The sequence below is a fragment of the Pyrgilauda ruficollis genome, unplaced genomic scaffold, assembly GCF_017590135.1.
Source record: "Pyrgilauda ruficollis isolate IOZ18807 unplaced genomic scaffold, ASM1759013v1 scaffold267, whole genome shotgun sequence".
Taxonomy (NCBI): domain Eukaryota; kingdom Metazoa; phylum Chordata; class Aves; order Passeriformes; family Passeridae; genus Pyrgilauda; species Pyrgilauda ruficollis.
Window position 1 is genome coordinate 22,502 of NW_024524011.1, and position 19,665 is coordinate 42,166.

General features: G+C 51.1%; 1 protein-coding gene across 4 annotated transcripts in view; it reads left to right on the top strand.

Annotated features, from left to right (window-relative positions):
- WDR7 (WD repeat domain 7) overlaps positions 1 to 17,959 on the top strand; it is a 34,676-nt gene extending 16,717 nt beyond the window's left edge. For 2 of the 4 annotated variants that reach the window (XM_041471389.1, XM_041471391.1), the window contains 9 exons: positions 1,064 to 1,177; positions 5,216 to 5,437; positions 7,134 to 7,320; positions 10,303 to 10,420; positions 11,157 to 11,306; positions 11,603 to 11,685; positions 12,700 to 12,799; positions 16,184 to 16,288; positions 16,783 to 17,959. In XM_041471389.1, the coding sequence (XP_041327323.1) occupies positions 1,064 to 1,177; positions 5,216 to 5,437; positions 7,134 to 7,320; positions 10,303 to 10,420; positions 11,157 to 11,306; positions 11,603 to 11,685; positions 12,700 to 12,799; positions 16,184 to 16,288; positions 16,783 to 16,986 (1,283 nt within the window). In that variant the 3' untranslated portion in view covers positions 16,987 to 17,959. The remainder of the gene's footprint in view (positions 1 to 1,063; positions 1,178 to 5,215; positions 5,438 to 7,133; positions 7,321 to 10,302; positions 10,421 to 11,156; positions 11,307 to 11,602; positions 11,686 to 12,699; positions 12,800 to 16,183; positions 16,289 to 16,782) is intronic. The other 2 variants (XM_041471388.1, XM_041471390.1) reach the window with 2 other exon arrangements.
- Positions 17,960 to 19,665: the final 1,706 nt, after the last annotated feature.

The following is a 19,665-nucleotide window of genomic DNA, read 5'->3' on the forward strand; positions in this document are numbered from 1 at the left end:
ATCCATTGAGGGAAAAGGGATTGTGAACACTCCTCCATTCCGGGAAAGGGATTGGGAACCCTCATCCCAGTCATCCATCCTGGGAAAGGGATTGGGAACCCTCATCCCAGTCATCCATCCTGGGAAGGACCTGGGAACCCTCATCCCAGTCATCCATCCTGGAAAAGGGATTGGGAACCCTCATTCCCAGTCATCCATTGAGGGAAAGGGATTGGGAACCCTCATCCCAGTCATCCATCCTGGGAAAGGGATTGGGAACCCTCATCCCAGTCATCCATCCTGGGAAAGGGATTGGGAACCCTCATCCCAGTCATCTATCCTGGGAGCCCCTCATTCCCAGTCATCCATCCTGGGACAGGGATTGGGAACCCCACATTCTCAGAATGATCTTTTTTCCCCTGAAAATGTTCCTCTTTTATTCACCAGCTGATTTTAGAGTGTCTGATCCTAGTATGAAATCTTAATGGGAGATGTTAGGATGTGGTTTGAGTTTCTCTGGGCTCAGTTAGAGTGGAAATCATTCCAGTGGGTCAAAACTAGCAAATTTGGGTTAGGTTTTTGTGGTAAGTGTTGCAACTCCTGGAATTAAGGGTACAGAGCTGGAGGAATTGAAGGGAATAAGATATAACAAATATATTCTGCTAGGAGAGGGAGGAGCATAGGAAAGATAAAGAAATATTCTTTATTGTAGCTCCTTTCTGCCCAGAAATCACCTGTGGGGCCTTCTTCCTGAAATTCTCTTCTTTTGGGTGGACTGTGGTTTGTTTTTGAAGGGAACACCTGCGGTGTGGCAGCAGAAAATGGAAGGGATTTGATGCTTCTCTGAATGCTGGGACACCTCCCACCAGCCCAGGGTGCTCCAGACCTGCTGGGACACTCCCAGGATGGGGAATAACCCCTGGAAAAGCAAATAAAAATCAAACGTTGCTGTTTGTGGATGAGGTTGAGCATCCTGTGCGAGGCTGGAGGTGAAGGAACCAAAGCGAGGCAGGGGTTGGAGGAGTGCAATGAGGTTTGGCCGCTGCACAGAGAGGGAATTGTGATTTTGGGGTTGTCCCTGCAGCTGGAGTGACCACAGAAGCCCTTCAGAGCTCGAGTGCCACCCCAGATCCCTCAGGAGCAGAAGCCAAAGCCCAGGAGGAGGAGCACGACCTGGCTGACGATGACATCGCAGCGGGTGAGCTCTCGGGTCATTAACACCGCCAGGATAATTAATGGGTCTCCATTTCACCGCTCTGGGGGCTCTTAAACCTGCCCACAGCCAGCAGCAGTCCTTCAAAAACACAGTGATTCTTTGTCATTCTTCCCTAATTCATTTATTCTGATTTAAGAGTGCCACATAGCCTGAATTTTGGGTTCAAAGTTTGGGAGAGTAGAGGGAAAAATAAGAATTTTTGAGACAGCTTCACCTCAGTTTCTTTCTCTGATGGACCAATATTTGTAACGAATTCCAAAGTGATTTGTTCTTTGTTCTGTGTGATATTGCAACTGTTTTACTGGAAGAAATCAAATCTTTCAGAAGGAAATTCTGTAACAAATGGTAGGTGCTGTTTTCATTTTAGTTGGTCTTGGAGCAGTGTGAATTTTAATAACCCTGAAATCAGAGCCGTTCAATCTCTTCTGAAATGGTATTTCTTGATTTGTGGGTCCATTTTTTGTGGGTCAAGTTTTGTAGGTAAATTGATGCCAATGGCTCTGAATGAATCCCATTCCTGCACATCAAAAAAAAAAAAAAAAAAAACAAAAAGCCTGATTGTACCAAAAAGTGACCAGTTTTTTAAAATTTTATTTGGGTTGTAACTACTCCAAATTAAGTCTTGCTCATCACTGTTTGTTCCTGTTGGGAAGCTGTCACTAAAGTTCAAATCCAGTTTATTTAAGTATTAAATATCACTGCTCTAAAGGATCTTTATATTGAGATTCCATTAACATTAAACAGATCATTAAAAAATTGAGATTCTCATCCCTTAAATGTCCCCTCTGAGGGAAATTTTAATGGATGGGCCCAGTGCTTTAAAACCTGGATAAAAGGTGCCTGACATTCCCCATGTGAGCAGCACAGGATCCATTTTGTCTCTGCCTATTTCCCTGGAAAAGGCTGCAGCATCCTCACCCATTTTGTGTTCCCGGATGCTGCAGCACAGTGAAATATTCCCTCCTAAAAGGGAGCAGAAAATTCCAGTAAACTGCAAAAATACTCATTTGATGTGTGGAAAAGCACATCTTCTACCTGCAATTAAAGAAATTAAGTTGTAATTTCTAATGCGTGGCAACTCCCAGCACTTGAAGAGCTCTGCTGTTAAATTATTCCCAATTTAGAATTGCAGATACTCCGGAGCAATGATTCTGTCGACGCTGTTTGTTATTAGAAGTGAGTAATTGGCGCTGAATTACGATGACAGACGTAACAGAGGATGGGCTGTGAGGGAGAAATTCCCAAAATTCTCTGCCTTGCAGGCAGGAATTCCGTGCAGCTCCCTTCGGTGGGGGCTGGCAGAGGGCGCTGTGCCCCCAGGAATGCCCAGCCTTGGAGTAACCCCAGGTTTAATTAAACATCCTCCTGTTTTCCTGCATTTTCCTTGTGGTCACCGCCACCAGACAACATTTTCCCTTCTGATTTATTTGGAGAGAGTCCTCACAACTCTCTCTGTGCGTTCAGCAAATAATTTATCCATGTGAAATCTCTGTTCCCAGTATTCCTGTATTTCCAGGCGCTGTTTTATGCAGCTGAGTCAATCCCGGTGCTGAGCCTGCTGGAAGTGTTGTGTGGTTGCCCCTCCTGGAGAATTCCAGAAGATTCTCTGGGGCTGGGCAGGGATTTGGTGGGTCAGGCTGGATTTTAGGGCGGGCTCCTGGCTCTGCAGCAGGGCAGCCCCCTCAGAGCACACATCTCCTTAACCCACACCCGTGGATTCCTCTGCCAGCTCAACCTGGACAACTTACCCGCCCTTTAATCCTTTTATTGTAAGCTGGGCTGAAATTAATTTTGCCCCAGAAGTGTGCAAAGCCAATTAAGGGGAGTGTTAACTGCAGCCTGACCTCAGCTCCAGCATCTCCCCAGGCTGCAAACCACTGGAATTTGGGCGCTTTGCCCCCTGCCCACCCTGCTCTTCTCTGCTGGGATGGACCTTTGAGGATTGGTTTGTCTGCAGCAGCCTCGGCTGGGGTTTTTCCGACGGTTTTTGTCCTCCTGGCACCGTGTTTTCCACGCAGAGCTGCTGGAGGTTGTTAATTTTGTGCCTGTGATAGGGTGATCAAGCATCCTGTCAGGAAAATGGATCCCGTGCCGTGATTAAAGGGGGACGAAATACCAAATTGCAGCGGCCACATGAAAGGGCTCCTCTGGTTTGGAGGATTTTGGGGCTTGTTTTCCTTTTGAGGCACAAAATCCTGTGCTGCAGCTGTGAGGATCAGGCTGTCACAGATTGCTCGTGGGACGCGGTGGATCTTTCCCTGCCCTGCTCGGAGTTCCTTGTGGGGTTAACAAGGAGTGATGTCTTGGCACGGGGGAGCAGCAGGAAGGAGCTCAGCTCCTGTGCCCAGCCCAGGCCAGGGAGTTTTCCCAGGGGAAAACTGGATCGAGGTGGAGCTCATGGATTCCCAGCAGGATTTTTTATTTTTTTTGGCCATTCCAGGTGGATACATGAAAACTCTCTTGATACAGATTCTGTTGCCCAGAGAGCTTGAGGATTCCCCATCCCTGGAAGTATCCAAAGCCAGGTTGGGTGGTTTCTGGGCTAAGGGAAGGATGGGACCATCCTTAAATCCCCTGCACCCAGGATGGGGTGGTGTGAAGTTCCTGGGCTAAGGGAAGGATGGGACCATCCTTAAATCCCCTGCAGCCAGGGTGGGGTGGTGTGAAGGCTGCTCCCTGCACTAAGGGTTAACTGCTGCTGCTGCAGTCCCTGCATGCGGGGCTGCAGGGCTGCATGGCTGCAGGGCAGGTGCCTGGCACGGTGTGGAGCATCCTGCAGCAGCCCCAGGAGCGCGCTGAGCCCCGTGACAGGGCTGGGACACGGCACAAACGGTGCTGGCCACCTCCAGCTGCTCCTGCCCTGCTTTGTTCCAGCCCCTGTGCATCCTGCTTCCTCCAAAGGCAGTTGCTATCGATTTTTTCCCTTTTTTTCCCCTCCCTCCCTTCCCATTGTTAAGATTTCTCTTGTTTTTCTCTCCCTTTTGGCTGGCCACGGCTCCTAAAATTTGGTTAAGCTTCCTTCTTTTGCTCTGGAGCCCCGTGGATGTCATGAACAGAGACACCCCCTGCTCTTCATTAATCCACCCTTCATTAATCCACCCTTCATTAATCCACCAGCCTCGTCCCAGCTCCTCAGCAAACAGCACTTGGGAAGGATCAAAACTTCCCAATGCTTTGGAACAAATGGTAGGGAATTTGCCAGGATGCTGGAAATCTACATCTAGGTGAGAGTGGACTTCATTTGTCAGTAAATCACTGAGGTTTTATTCCAACAACTGCTTCAAAGATTTTGGGATTTTGAGCAAGCAAACCTGGAAATTAGGGAGTTTGCTGGTGACTGTTTTTCCCCATGAGTTCTTGGCAGGTTTTGAAGGAAGAAGATGAGCATTGGCATTGTTCTTGGCAGGTTTTGAAGGGATATTTTGAGGTTTTTAAAGGTGAACGGAATCCCATCCATGCCTGGAATCCCGGTGTTCCCAAGGACACGGTTGGCACCGTTGATGCCACGATGCCATTGGCAATTGGTGATGTTCTTGGCAGGTTTTGAAGAAAGAAGAAGAGCATTGGCATTGTTCTTGGCAGGGTTTGAAGGGATGTTTTGAGGTTTTAGAGGTGAACGGAATCCCGTCCATGCCTGGAATCCCGGTGTTCCCAAGGACGCGGTTGGCGCCGTTGGTGCCACGATGGCGTTGGCAATGCTCTTGGCAGGTTTTGAAGGAAGAGGAAGAACACTGGTGATGTTCTTGGCAGGTTTTGAAGGAAACTGTTGGTGCCACAATGGCGTTGGCAATTGTGATGTTCTTGGCTGGTTCTTGGCAGGTTTTGAAGGAAGAAGAAGAACACTGGTGATGTTCTTGGCAGGGTTTGAAGGGATGTTTTGAGGTTTTAGAGGTGAACGGAATCCCGTCCATGCCTGGAATCCCGGCGTTCCCAAGGACGCGGTTGGCGCCGCGATGCCGTAGGCGACGCCGACGTTTCTTTGGCGTTGCGGCGCTAACAGAGCTCTGGGCTCTCCTGCAGGCTGCCTGGCGGGGCTGCCCCAGCCCAAGAAGGTGTCCACGTCCTACGAGGAGCGGCGCAAGCAGGCCACGGCCATCGTGCTGCTGGGCGTCATCGGCGCCGAGTTCGGCGCTGAGATCGAGCCGCCCAAGCTGCTGACGCGGCCCCGCAGCTCCAGCCAGATCCCCGAGGGCTTCGGCCTCACCAGCGGGGGATCCAACTACTCCCTGGCCAGGCACACGTGTGAGTACCCCCGGGGCTGGGCTGATTTGTCACCTCCCACTGCCCCAGGCTGCTCCCAGCAATTCCACATGGGAGGTGGTTGTAACTGGGGGGAAAAAAAAAAAAATTGATCACCATTATGCAAAAAAAACAAGTGATTTTTCATTTAGGCCTGAAATTATCTTGGTTTGATACCTGAGAGAAAGTATGGAGTAAAAATAAAAGATTAAAAATTCACTGGGCCAGGAGCAGAAAGGGATGAAGGGAATTTTAGCCCAGCTCTCCAAATTTCTGTCTCTCTTTGGGCAGTCATCTAGAAAGGGTCACAATCAAGTTAAATCCTATTCTTGGAGTCCATCATTTGGATTTAGTTGGATCTTGATCAGAGTTCTCAGTGTCTCATTCCTGCCTGGGCTATTGATTTTCCCCAGCAAATAATTTCATTTTTTAAAATCCATTGGCAAACTGGGGATAACAAGGCTGCCTGGAGCCGTGTGCTCAGAGAAATCCCACAGCAAGGAGAGACATTTTGGGAATCCAGGGCCTTCTGTGCAGTGACAATAAGTGATAAATATCAGCATTTGGGCACGTCTGGGTTAATAAAGCCATAGAAGGAGCGAGTGTGCCCATGCAGAATGAAACACCTGGAATAAAATTCTCCTTTAACAGCACTTTAGGTGGGAATGGCATTCCCTGGGCTGCCTGAGGAGTTGTCCCAGTGCATTTTTGTGTGGAGAACACATCGTGCAGCCCTGCTGCTTGAGCTTTTCCAGGGCTAATTACCTCGTCTGCCCGACTCTAACGTGACATGTTTATTGCCCTAACGAACAACTCATTAGCGCGGGATGTTTTTGTCAATACTCATTCCTTCCCTTAAGCCCGGGCCAAGCTTTAAACAAAGCTGTCCCTGGCACCTTTGGGTCAGGGTGCTGCTGGTGCCAGCAGCAGGGTGCACATTTTGTAAGGATTGGGGTCGGAGGCAGATGGCAGGAAGGAATTTTGGGGGCTGCTTCGCAGGGATCGGGATCGGTTGGTGTGAATCAGCTGGAAAAACTCCGTTGGCTTTTCCCTGAAAACAACAGGAGGCTTGTTTAATAAACAAAACAAGCAACTTGTTGAGGACAGTTCAAGAAAAAAACCTGATAAAATCAGCAATTATCTTTACCACAAGAAGCGGTATTGAGGAGTAATAAATAATGATGGAGAGATAATGATAAATTATAGGCAGGCTGCTTGGCTCAGCCCTCCTCCATTTATGCGTAAGTAATTGCTTTAATTTAAAGGTGGGCCGTTAAATGCAATATTAATAAGCGTTTCCAAAATGTGCAGACCCTGGATGGGGTGGTTCAGGATCGGTGAAGTCATTTGAGATGTTTCTCTGTGGGACTCAGGGCTGTTTAGACATGTCCACTTGTCCTGTTTTCCCCCCAGAGCGCGTTCGCTGTCATTTCTCAGCGGTGCCAATTTGGCACAGGAGCGCGGGGGCGGCTTGGATGCCTCGGGCTGGGGGACGGTGTCACTGCCCGTGGCAGGGGTGGCCCCAGGTGGCAGGGGTGGCCCCAGGTGGCAGGGGTGTCACTGCCCGTGGCAGGGATTTGGCACAGGAGCGCGGGGACAGCTTGGATGCCTCGGGCTGGGGGAAGGTGGCACTGCCCGTGGCAAGGGGTGTCACTGCCCGTGGCAGGGGTGTCTCTGACCGCGCTGCCGTCCCCGGCAGGCAAGGCGCTGACGTTCCTGCTGCTGCAGCCGCCCAGCGCGCGGCTCCCGGCGCACAGCACCATCCGCCGCACCGCCATCGACCTCATCGGCCGCGGCTTCACCGTCTGGGAGCCCTACATGGACGTGTCGGCCGTGCTCATGGGGCTGCTGGAGCTCTGCGCCGACGCCGAGAAGCAGCTGGCCAAGTGGGTACCGCAGCGGCCAGCCCCGGCCTCAGGAGCTCGGCAGGGCGGGGAACGAGGGACGGGGACAAGGAAGATGGAGGGCAGGGGTAGCTGCGTGTTGGAAAGGGGAGGGATGGAATTCCCAGAGGAGATGTGACTGCCCCATCCCTGAAGTGTCCAAGGTTAGGTTGGACAAAGCCTGGAGAAGCTAGCGGACGGTGTCCCCTGCCCGTGGCATCCCTAAGGTTCCTTTCAATCCCACGACTCCGTGAAATGTTTGTTGACAAACACAGAATTTGAATGGCACCTGCAATAGGGAGCTGCCCAGAAATGTGTTTCCACATCCGTCCGTCTTGAGGAGGTCAGTCACTTCTGACATTATTCTGAGGTAGACATTGCCCATTTTATAGAAGTTTTCGTTTCCTCAACGTACAAAGAATGAATCCTTGCCCTGTGTTGGCAGCAGAAATACGGACAAATTGGATTAGCATTGTTTTTTGTCTGAATTCCAGTTGTGCCTTGTAGTGTGACAGGAGGCACCAGCACCTTGTCCCTTGCTAAGCCCCGTTTTATGTAAATCCTGACTTCCAGGATCCGAGTGACCACAGCTCTTCAGCGAGTCCTTTTGCTGGTGTGATTCCACCCTTAGCTGTCAGGAAGATTAGTCTGGCTCTCCCTCCAAAGAGCAGGGAATAAATGAAGGGATCAGCGTGGAGCCTTGAGGAGCCCGGCGCAATTTTCCTCATGATAAATTGCATAATAAGCGCGAAAGTGTTTGCTTATTAATCCATAACAAGATTTAGATTGAAAATGGCCTGTTACATTCCTGACAGATCCAGGATGGAGGGAGATGGAAAGAAATGGAGCAACAATGTGTGCAGGGGTTAAGTGTGGATCTCACCCTGCCGGAGCCCCGCTGAGCTCCCGCTTTGTGCCGGATTTGCCGCGGACACAATAACGGCACACAGCTGCCGGCGCCTCTCCCGGAGGTTTTATTAAAGAGCTTTTATGTCAAGCTTCTGCTTTTAGATAGAAAAGAAGAAATCACATTTATTGACCAGGAAAACGAGTGGGTTTCTTTTTTTCCCTGCTGAATCGAGGGAATATCCGAGCTGTTAGGCGAACCTCAGGTGCTTGGAACTCCTCGGCTTGCCCAGCTCGTCCTGGTTCCCGAAGGTGACGCTGTGAGGATAAAGAGTGTTTTCCCAGCTTTCTGAGGCTTTGATGTCTTGGCTGGGACGATGATAGGAATCATTTTTGGCCGTGTTTTTGCTGTCTGAGTTAAGCTATGTTTCACACAGGTTTTCAGGGAGCGGTTTGGGTTGGGGGTATTTTAGGATCATCCCGTTCCACCCCCTGCCACGGACAGGAACACCTTCCACTTGTCCAGGAGTCCCATCCAGCCTGGCCTGGAACAATTCCAGGGATGGGGCAGCCACAGCTTCTCTGGGCACCGCTGTGATCTGAAACAGCCAGATCGGCAAATCGCCTTCGGGTCAATCCGTGCGGTTTTATCTGACCTGGTGGAAGGTGGGCTAGGATGGTCTGGCTGCTTTTGTCCTGGCTGGAATGTCCCCTCGCAGGGCTGGCATCCTCCCAGGGAAGGAATTCACTAAAAGCCTGTTGCTTTCCAGGAAAATACACACTTTGCCAAGCGTCTGTAGGGGAAAACTCTGCTGGTGTGACGCTTCAGAAAGGGAGACAGGCACTTGGGTTTGCTGGCTTTGGCAACCCTCTCCAAAAGTTAACTCCTTTTTTCATGGAACACCTCGTGGACAGGAGTTTGGATGTGGTTTTCCAAGGAAAGGCCAGTGGGGGCATCACCTTGTGGTGGAGGCTTTATTTAGTTTCACGTTTGGGAGTTTTGATTTGCACAGTGATGGGAAAGGAAAATAAACTGGTTGGGATTACAAACTCCTGCTATTCTCTTCCCAAAATATCAGTCAGAGAGCACGGGGAAGAAGGAGGAACCCCTTCCACAGGTTATCCAGGAAAATATGTGGCTGCCCCATCCCTGGAAGTGTTCAGGGCCAGGTTGGGCAGGGCTTGGAGCAGCCTGGGAGGGTGGAAGGTGTCCCTGCCCACGGCAAGGGGTGGAATAGATTATCCTTAAAACCCCTTCCAACCCAAACCAGCCTGTGATTCCGTGTTTCTGCATTTTGGGGAATTTTTGGATAATTTGCAGGGCACGTAGAAATTTTATTTTTGCAGTTACTAGGTACTTACCACCTTATTGCTTTTTGCTTTTATCTTGTCACAGCAAGTAAAAGCCTCGAATTAAGGCGAATTACTCTGGCCAGGGGATTTTTCAGGCTGTGTTTAAAATACTGTAAAAGACCAAACCATAAATCCTTGGGAGGACGCTCTGGGCCTCCGTGGGGTGATATGTATTCAGCACATACAGATAATTTGTTAACAAGGCCTTTTGCCCACTTTGAGGTTATCCTTAAAACCCCTTCCAACCCAAACCAGCCTGTGATTCCGTGTTTCTGCATTTTGGGGTATTTTTGGATAATTTGCAGGGCACGTAGAAATTTTATTTTTGCAGTTACTAGGTACTTACCACCTTATTGCTTTTTGCTTTTATCTTGTCACAGCAAGTAAAAGCCTCGAATTAAGGCGAATTACTCTGGCCAGGGGATTTTTCAGGCTGTGTTTAAAATACTGTAAAAGACCAAACCATAAATCCTTGGGAGGACGCTCTGGGCCTCCGTGGGGTGATATGTATTCAGCACATACAGATAATTTGTTAACAAGGCCTTTTGCCCACTTTGGACAGATGCACTTACTGTTTTCAATCTTCATGGTTAATTATTCGATTTGGGGTTGATGCTGGAACACCCTGACTCCTAATCACTGCTCTTTGTTGGGAGTCCATTATATTGGAACTGCCGGAGTGCTCCCGGTGACCTTGAACTGACATTATAAGCTGGTTCTAATCTTTTCACTCTATATTTCTAATGCCGCTTTCCTTTGTGCCTCCTTTGTGCGGCTCCCGTTTAGCATCACAATGGGGCTGCCCCTGAGCCCGGCGGCCGACTCGGCGCGCTCGGCTCGCCACGCGCTGTCGCTGATCGCCACCGCCCGCCCGCCCGCCTTCATCACCACCATCGCCAAGGAGGTGAGCCCTCGGGAGGGCTCTCGGGAGCCCTTCCCGGCCTCAGCAGGGCGGGCAGCGCGCTGTGCACCGGGCACGGCCCGTGCGGCGCTGCGCTGAGCCGAGGTGACCGGGAGCGGTGCTGGGTTCGCGCGAGGCGGTGCTGGGTTCGGGCTCAGTGGTGACCGGAAGGTGGTGCTGGGTTCAGGCTCAGCGGTGCTGGGTTCAGGCTCAGTGGTGACCCAGAGGCGATGCTGGGTTCGGGGCCAGCCTCTCTGCTCCAGGAGCGGTGCTGGGTTCGGGTGAGGCGGTGAACGGGAGGTGGTTCTGGGTTTGGGGCCATCGGTGACCCGAGGCGGTGCTGGGTTCGGGGCCAGCCTCTCTGCTCCCGGAGCGGTGCTGGGTTCGGGCTCAGTGGTGACCCAAAGGCGGTGCTGGGTTCAGGCTCAGCCTCTCTGCTCCCGGAGCGGTGCTGGGTTCGGGCTCAGTGGTGACCCAAAGGCGGTGCTGGGTTCAGGACCAGCCTTGCTGCTCCAGGAGCGGTGCTGGGTTTGGGGCCAGCCTCGCCGCTTCCAGAGCAATGCTGGGTTCGGGGCCAGCCTCGCTGCTCCCGGAGCGGTGCTGGGTTCGGGACCAGCCTCGCTGCTCCCGGAGCAGTGCTGGGTTCGGGGCCAGCCTCGCTGCTCCCAGAGCGGTGCTGGGTTCAGGACCAGCCTCGCTGCTCCCGGAGCCTTTCCCCTGCCCATCCCTGCTCCCACAGGTGCACAGGCACACGGCGCTGGCGGCCAACACGCAGTCGCAGCAGAACATCCACACCAGCACACTGGCCCGCGCCAAGGGCGAGATCCTGCGCGTCATCGAGATCCTCATCGACAAGATGCCCGCCGACGTGGTGGACCTGCTGGTGGAGGTGAGGCCTCGCCGCCGGCACGGTCTGACTCCGCTCTGGGAGCTTCTGTCCGCGTGGCCTTCGGGGGTGGAGAGGATTTGCTTTATATCAATTTCTAAATTGCGTTAAATAAATCGTGCTGTTGGGGAAAATATCCTAACCAAAAGGTCAAAGCCGGGCTGGACGCAGCTCGGAACGACCTGATCTGCTGGAGAGTGTCCTGCCCTTGCCAGGGCTTGGAATGGGATGACCTTCACCACTTGAATTATAGAGCATAAAACACGGATTGTCAGCTGATGGTAATTTTTGTTTCCAAGGTGATGGACATCATCATGTACTGCCTGGAAGGATCTTTAGTTAAGAAAAAGGGTCTTCAGGAATGTTTTCCAGCCATCTGCAGGTGAGCTCTTCCTCTGGGAATCCTGGGAAGTAAGTGATAGGATCACCAGCAAGATATATTTCCTAATTAAGGGAGAAACAGTCTTTTAGGTGACACAACAAAGAATAAAAGGTGATTTATAAAATGGGGGCATTTCCAGTATCTTTAAATGTGAATAAGTATCCCAGTCATCCTCTTAAACTGGTCCAGCCAATAAATTGTAATAATCACCTGTCAGCCATTACATTTTAATTTAATAACCTATTAAAATATTGAATAGTTTCACGGAAAGAACAGTTATCCTATTGCCAGCCTGGATACTGATGGAGATGATCTTCCTCCTTCCTGGTGCTTTAAGTGGCTTTCCTTAAAACATAAAGGGGAGGATAAATGGGAATTAGTGCCCCATCTCCCTATTCCTCTGCATATTTCTAGCAGTCCAGGAGTTTAAAATTCCCTGCAATTGCTGGTAATATTTCCTGGTTACAGCCAGTGTAAAAATGATCCAGTGCCTGGTGAGGGTCCCGAGGGGAACTGCAAATTTCACTGCAAAATGCGTAATTCGGAATGCAGCTGGCACTTCCACAGCTCTGCTCTCCTGTGATATCCCCAAGGATTTGAATTTGCAATCAGGATTTAGTGCCTCTTGGGTTTCAAAGTGTTGAAATTCCTAGGATTTTGCAGCCACACGGTCACCCTGGGTGTTCAGGACTATTGCAGCCTTTACCCCAAGGGTGTTATTGGAGTAGGGAATGGCGAATTTCCCTCTTCCTTTTCCTTTATGCCCATCAAAAATTGATGAGTTTGCTTATTTCTCCTTCCGCTTCCCTTCCTTTCTGTTTGGTTCCCACGGGGGTCGGGCAGGGTGTCGGGTGGGCACTGAACCAGCTTTAGAGGTGTACAGCCCTGGCCGTGGATAAATCCGATCAGGTCCCCTGTATCACATCAGCTGTTGCCGTGGTGTCACGCCGCGGGCTGTAAATCAGCTCTGAGCCTGCTGTGCCAGCCTCAGCGCCCGCTCTGCTGCTCCCCCAGGTTCTACATGGTGAGTTACTACGAGCGCAGCCACCGCGTCGCCGTGGGAGCGCGCCACGGCTCCGTGGCGCTCTACGACATCCGCACGGGCAAGTGCCAGGTGAGGAGGGGCCGGGGGCATCAGCCCTGGCTGCTGGGCTGCTGTGTGCCCGGGACAGCGCCTGCGATGGGCAGCTCGGTCCAGGAGTGCCACCGGGCACCGCGCGGCACCTGGGCCGACACTGCGGGGGTTATCTCCCCTGAAATCTGGAATTATCTACTCTGTGCTGGGCAAAGTTCCTCCCTTTTCTAAATAATCTTCCACGTTAATAATGGAAAATAGAGCTGGGGGTGACCAAAGGGACTCCCAGGATAATTAGGACAGGTCCTTTTAATGAGATACAAAAAATTTTCCAGGTAAATTACCCATCTGTTGGATACAGGTTTCTGCTTCCAAGTCTGATTTTATACGTAATTTCTCACAACTGCAGATTTTTCTGGCTGCTCAAAAACAGGGATGGTGCAGCTGAAAAAGCCGTGCCGTTGGAGAAAAGCTGAAAAGCTCAGGTTTCTTATTTCCTTTCCTGTGAGGGGTTTTGGGATCCTGAAAAGCTTTTTGGGTTTGGTTTTTTCCCCCCTTCCAGGTAATTTTAATTTTTTTGAGATGGGTGGTTGTAGGAACTGACTGAGGAATTACTTGGAGTGATCAATAGGATGATGGATATCAAAAATCCCCCTTTTTAATAAAAAATACATCAGCATTTGGCTAGGATGGGGTTTCCCCTCAGTAAAATTTACTATATTCTGACTATTCCAGATGCAAACACCGAATCTCTTTTTCCCTAGCTCCACATCAAGAGCAGGTTCTTTCTCCTCCCCTCCTATGCCATGAGTCACTAACCCTCCGGCGTGCTCTGGGTGGCACACGGCCCTCCATGCTCACCCTCATGTTCTCCTTCATATTGCCCCTCCGTATTCCCCCTCCGTATTCCTGCTCCGTGTTCCCGCTCCGTATTCCTCCTCGTATTCCCCCTCACACAATCCTGCTCCGTATTCCCCCTCACACAATCCTGCTCCATATTCCACCTCATACATTCCTCCTCCATATTTCCCCTCTTCACCCTCATGTTCTCCTTCATATTCCCCCTCATATTCCCCCTCACACAATCCTGCTCTGTGTTCCCGCTCCGTATTCCTCCTCATATTCCCCCTCACACAATCCTGCTCTGTATTCCACCTCATACGTTCCTCCTCCATATTTCCCCTCACACGTTCCCCCTCACTCATTCCTCCTCCATATTCCCCCTCACTCATTCCCCTCCTTGTTCCCTCACCCATTCCCTCCTTGTTCCCTCACCCATTCCCTCCATGTTCCCCGGCTGAGCTGTCCCCGCCGGGGCTCCGGGGCTGTGCTCCCTCTGATCTCCATCCCCAGGGCCATTCCCTGCACTCCTGTCTCAGGTGAGGCACAGGTTAAACCCAGCAGCTTCCCAAAAAGAAGGTGGAGCTTCCCTCGGCACCTTCCATGATGATTATTGATCCCTTCCTCCCTCCCTTCCTTCCCGGCTCCATCTTGATCAGGGCCGAGATGAGATCTGGGATTTGATAAAGATAATTGATGCTTCTCAGGGAATTGGAAACCAGTTCTGAGAGCAGCAGCTCCACCTGGAAATGTGCCCTTTGTTTGCCCAGCTCGGAACCCCACAGATGCAATTTTTATCCCAAAATAAACCCTTGGAGGAATAATTACAACTATAATTCAGGCAGAACAATATAAAAGGATTAGGCAACAGGAGTAAGGTATTGTTGAGCACAGGCTCTGTTTGCCCAGTTAGACACTAAAATAATATTACATTCCAACCAAATTATTAAGATTTTGTGTAAGATTCTTAATTATTAACACACAGGTAAAAATCCTGCACTTAAAGGTGCAGTAACACAGGAAAATCCTGATGCTAGAAATGCTATTTGATATCAGATTAAACACTAAAATGAGACTGGAGAGAGACATTGCAGGTAACTGAATTTTAGGATACCTGATAGTTGATTTTGGGTGAATTCTTGCTGAGTACCAGAGTCCAGCCCAAAATCCCCCAATTAATTCCTCAGTACAGGTTCTTTAATTATCTCCTTTTCCTTTACGACCATATTTGGGTCTATAAGGAGAGACTCTGAAATATTCCATTTTTATTGATTAAATCTTGGGATTCAGCATAAATATTTAGAGCTGCATTTCAGAAATACATGTAATTTTTGTACCTAAAACCTGGGTCATTTGCACCGGAAGATTAAAGAGAAACATAAGTTATTTTGGGTTTATTTCAAAGCAAAAACTACTTTTAAGCCTGGCCTGGGAATCAATAACGTTTGGTCCTGGCTCCTTCCAGAATTAAAATCCCAGCAATCCGAGCATTAATTGGATTGTGCAGGGCTGATTTTATTTCAGTGCTGGATGCCTTGGCAAAGTTTGATTTATGTGGAAGGCAGAAAAGGATTTAATATTCCATTCGGAATGAATCGTGGCTCGGCTTAATTAATTCCAGAGGAGAAGATGCTGTTCTTGAAAGCAGCGCTTTAAAAACCTGCAGCCCACACCTGCCTTTCCAGCACACCCTGAAATTCCAGAGAAAAGGGAATTCCCGAGCATCACCTCAGCTGGATGGGCCAAAAGCCTTTCCTAAACCCACAAACAACAGAGCAAGGGATTGTCATTGATTTATTTATCAATCAAGTGATTAAAGGTGCTGAAACCGCCGTGGCTTTACGGAGCTTTCCCTTCCGTTGCTTCCAAAACCAGGGAATTCTTTGGAAAAGCTCGGAGGGTCCCTTGTCCTTGCAGTCACCTCCTCCTGGGTGTCCCTTGGGTGCCCCGTGCCCTTCCCAAGGGCTGCCACCGCTGCCAGTTTGCCCTTTTCTTTAAGGAACCCTGGAATTCCATGGGATAAATACCTGGGTGTCTCCAGGAGGGCGTTATCAGCTCCAAATCTGCGCTGCGGTGATCTGCCTTCCCTGAGAGCGCAAAAATCCTGCCTGGAGAGGATTAGCATCAATTAGAGAAGCACTTCCTTTAAATAACAAAGCAGCTGGATTCCCCGAAGGATTTGTGCTTCTTGGAACGTATTCCAGGAGTAAAAAAAGCAACAAGTGTGCTGCTCCTATTGATTGCTACCTTCGTGTCACCAAAACATATTTTATTGACAAGTGTTAAAGACTGGCACGGGGCTAAATGTGGGATCAGCTAATTAACCGTGGGGATCCCATTAAAGGCAGAGATTTGGGCTTCACTCACCTTTTCCACCAGGAATAAATTAATATCTTAACGAGCTCTTCATAGATCGGGCTCATCCCGAGCAGGGCTTTTACAGACCCGGGGTGGGCGCGGGAGCTGCCCAGGGGGCTCTGCCCCAACGGGGAGTGGGATATCCAGGAGAAAATCACCAGATTTGGGCTTTTTGGATCCTTTTCGGGGTGCTCACTGAGGAGACGTTGTGTGCCCTGTTCCCAGACCATCCACGGCCACAAGGGACCCATCACCGCCGTGGCGTTCGCCCCCGACGGCCGCTACCTGGCCACCTACTCCAACTCGGACAGCCACCTGTGCTTCTGGCAGGTGAGGCCACCCCGCCCTCCTCCGTGCCACAAACCCGGGTTTATCCCTTCTCTTCGTGCCCTAAGGGAGGCAAGGTCACAGCTGGGCTGGGCTTGGAGCAGCCTGGACTTTAAGGTGACCCTTAAAATCCCTTCCAGCCCGAACGCAAGGGGTTAAACGCCCTTATGTGTGATTTTTTATTTATTTTTTTTTTCCCTTCCGCGTCCTGCTTGGCACGATTATCCATGCAGGAAAATCAGGAGCATTAGTCATCCTAAAAGGGTTATTACTCAAGGTGATTTAAATGGTGCAAACGTGATTTACACCCGAGGGCCGGCACGAACACCCGGGGGGTTCTCCAGGGTTCCCTGGGGACAGCAATCCCACCGTGCGGGGGCACGCAGACCCCAGGGAATCTCGGAGCAAGTCCAAGGCCGGCTTAGACCGGAGACCCCAAGTGGGGATGAGCCGCCCCTCGCTGTCAGAGCCGGGCTCAAGGCAGGCTGTCTCCACAGATGAACACCTCTCTCCTGGGCAGCATCGGCATGCTCAACTCCGCTCCCCAGCTGCGCTGCGTCAAGACCTACCAGGTACCCCCGGTGCAGCCGGCCTCGCCCGGCTCGCACACCGCGCTGCGCCTGGCGCGCCTCATCTGGACCTCCAACCGCAACATCATCCTCATGGCCCACGACGGCAAGGAGCACCGCTTCATGGTCTAGGTGAGCCCGGCACGGCCCTGCCTGCCTGCCCGGGGCCGCTGAGGCTCCTCCCGCCCGGATGTCACCCGAAATGTTGCCTCCCAAAACGTTGTCGGTGTTTACGCGGGGTGCCGCCGGAAATGGGGATGGGGTTTGGGGGCCGCGCTGATCCCAAAGGGTGAAGGGATTGGAAGTGCTGCCGTGCCCACGCCGGAAGGAAAAATGTGTAAATAAATAATTTAAAAATCATGTTAAACGGCAGGCTTGGAAAAAAAAAACAGTGTTTGTATAGAAAGGTGGTTTTTGCCGCCGGTGCGGGTATTTATTTAAATAAAGGACAAAGGGGGACGTTTTGAATGGAAAAATGATCAAAATGATGGAGAAAAAAAAAAAAGAATTCTTGACTGGATGTATTGAAATATTTCCTTCGGTAGGAACATTCCTGTGTGACACTCGCTGTGACTGTGTTTCCTTCTTACATATCTGGTTTGTGGAATATTTTGTGTGAAATTTTCTGGTTTCTGCTCATGGGAAAGAGAAAAAAAAAAATCTCTCAAATCCTTTTATTTCAATATCTCTGTTTGTGCAGCTTTTCCTTGGCTGCAGAGCTCGGACCTGAGGCTGGCACTACCTGCTAAGCTAAAAATGCTACTTGTTCCAAAAATGAAGGAATTCATTTCTCCCCTGGCTCCAAAAGAGAAAAGAAATGTCTTTTACTCCTCTTTGGGTTACCTGTGTGGTGCCCAGGTGGGATTTGCTCGAAGCAGGGGGCTCAGAGCCCGAGGAGCCGGGGCTGCTCCCGGTGCCACCGCGCTGCTGCCAGCTCGGCCTCGTCCCCGTGTCCCACCCGGTGACACCTGGGTGACACGGGGTGACGAAGTCACCGTGTGATGTTCCAGTGTCTGCTTCTCCACAAATCTGCTCCCCGCCCTCTGTGGATTCAAGTTCCTGGTGTAAATACGTGCTTGCGGAATAAAACCGGACCGAAACGCGTCGCGGGTGTCGGCGATGGTTCTTCAGGAATGTGTTTTTCCTTCGGGATGAGAGCAGGGTGGTTTGGGTTGGAAGGGTGTCCCTGTGCAGGTGAGCACCCCCAGCCCTGCAGGGCACAGCTGAGTTCCCAGAGGAATTCTCTGCAGTGAGTAAATCAGCTGGCTGTGTTGTGCTGTCCCACGGCAGCCAGCAGAGGAAGCCCCTGTGGAGCAGGTCAGGAATTACCTGCTCGCTCTCCAAACTCAAACCCCGCAGGAATTGCGTGGGTGTGTTCAGCCTCTGTTCCCTGCAGGCTGGGTGGGCAGTGCCCGGGGATCCAGGGGCAGTGCCTGCACAAACCTCTCCTCTCCTCCAGCTGCAGGGCAGAGCGGAGCCTCGGAAAATCCATAGCTGGGAGCCAGGAGGGAAACGCTTCCAAGCTCTGAGCGTTGTGTGGTGACACGGCCGGGATGCTCCGGAGAGGGAGGGAGGCAGAGCCGTGTTTAACACCTCACAGGGGGTCTGGGCAAACACCAGAGGTCCTGGAGAATTCCCAAGGCAGGGAATGCTGCTGCCCCACGGCTGGGGAGGCACAAAGGGGGACCTGCCATCTCCTCCGAGGGCAGTGACAGCCCGTGGGAGCGCGGGCGCAGCCGGGGCCGTTCCCCTGGTGCCCCGTGTGTGTGCTGGGGCCGCTTGTCCTGCTGGCTGTGCCCTGGGTCTGCCCTGGCTGTGCCCTGGTTCTGCCCTGGTTCTGCCCTGGTTCTGCCCTGGCTGTGCCCGGGCTGTGCTTCCGTGCCCCGAGCCCTTGTTTGTTTGTTTGGTTCCCTGCTGCAGCCTCAGCTCGGGGCCATGAAGTGCCCGCTGCGGAGCTGGGAGCAGCCACGGCCCCTCTGCTCCTCCTCCTCAGCTCGGGGGGCAGCAGAGGAGGCTTTGCTTCTGTCCAGCCTTCAGAAACTTCACCAGCATTAATACTTTTGTCTGAACAAAAAAAAATAAAAAAATCAGGAGAAATCTGGATGGGAGCCTCCGGTGTGATAAATTGACACTCGATCCAGCGGTTGCCTGGAGCGCGCTTTGAAGCGGGAGAGGCTCCTGGGGAACTTCCCCCTCTCTCTGATGTCTGAAAATTAAAAATTAATCCGCTATGAAAAATTAAAAGGTGAAACTTTCTGCTCTTTCAGCAGCAGAGCTTTTGGAATGCTGATGCGGGGCTTGGAATGGAGGCTGAGTGACATCTCCGGGAACATCACCGTGGGCTGGTGCATTCTAATATCAGATTTTAATTGATTTTTGTAAATTGGAAACCTGTTTGCAAAGGACTGGAGATGCTTAAAAAGGGGTAAATATTTACTTATTGATGTAAATAACCTTAAACAGGCATTTACTCACTCCTGCAGAGCTACCCACGGTTTACAACACCGTGAAAGGAAAGCGATGCTTCCAGCTTGGAAGTGATGCTGGAATCTGCACACCTTGCAAGCTTCAATCTGGCTTTTTTACAAACCAATGGATTCAAACAGAAAACGGGTTAAAATGCACTTTGTTCCAGGAGCAAACAGCGAAGCTGCTGCTGCTGCTGGGAGGAGGCAGAGGCAGGAGGGAGAGGATGGGGAGCGGGAAGGAACGGGAGCAAATCGAGGCAGAGCCCAAATCCAATCTGTGCGGTGGATTCGGGATTCAGCCAAGCCGAAAGCGGCCGTGTCCCACCCCGGGGATGCCAGGGAA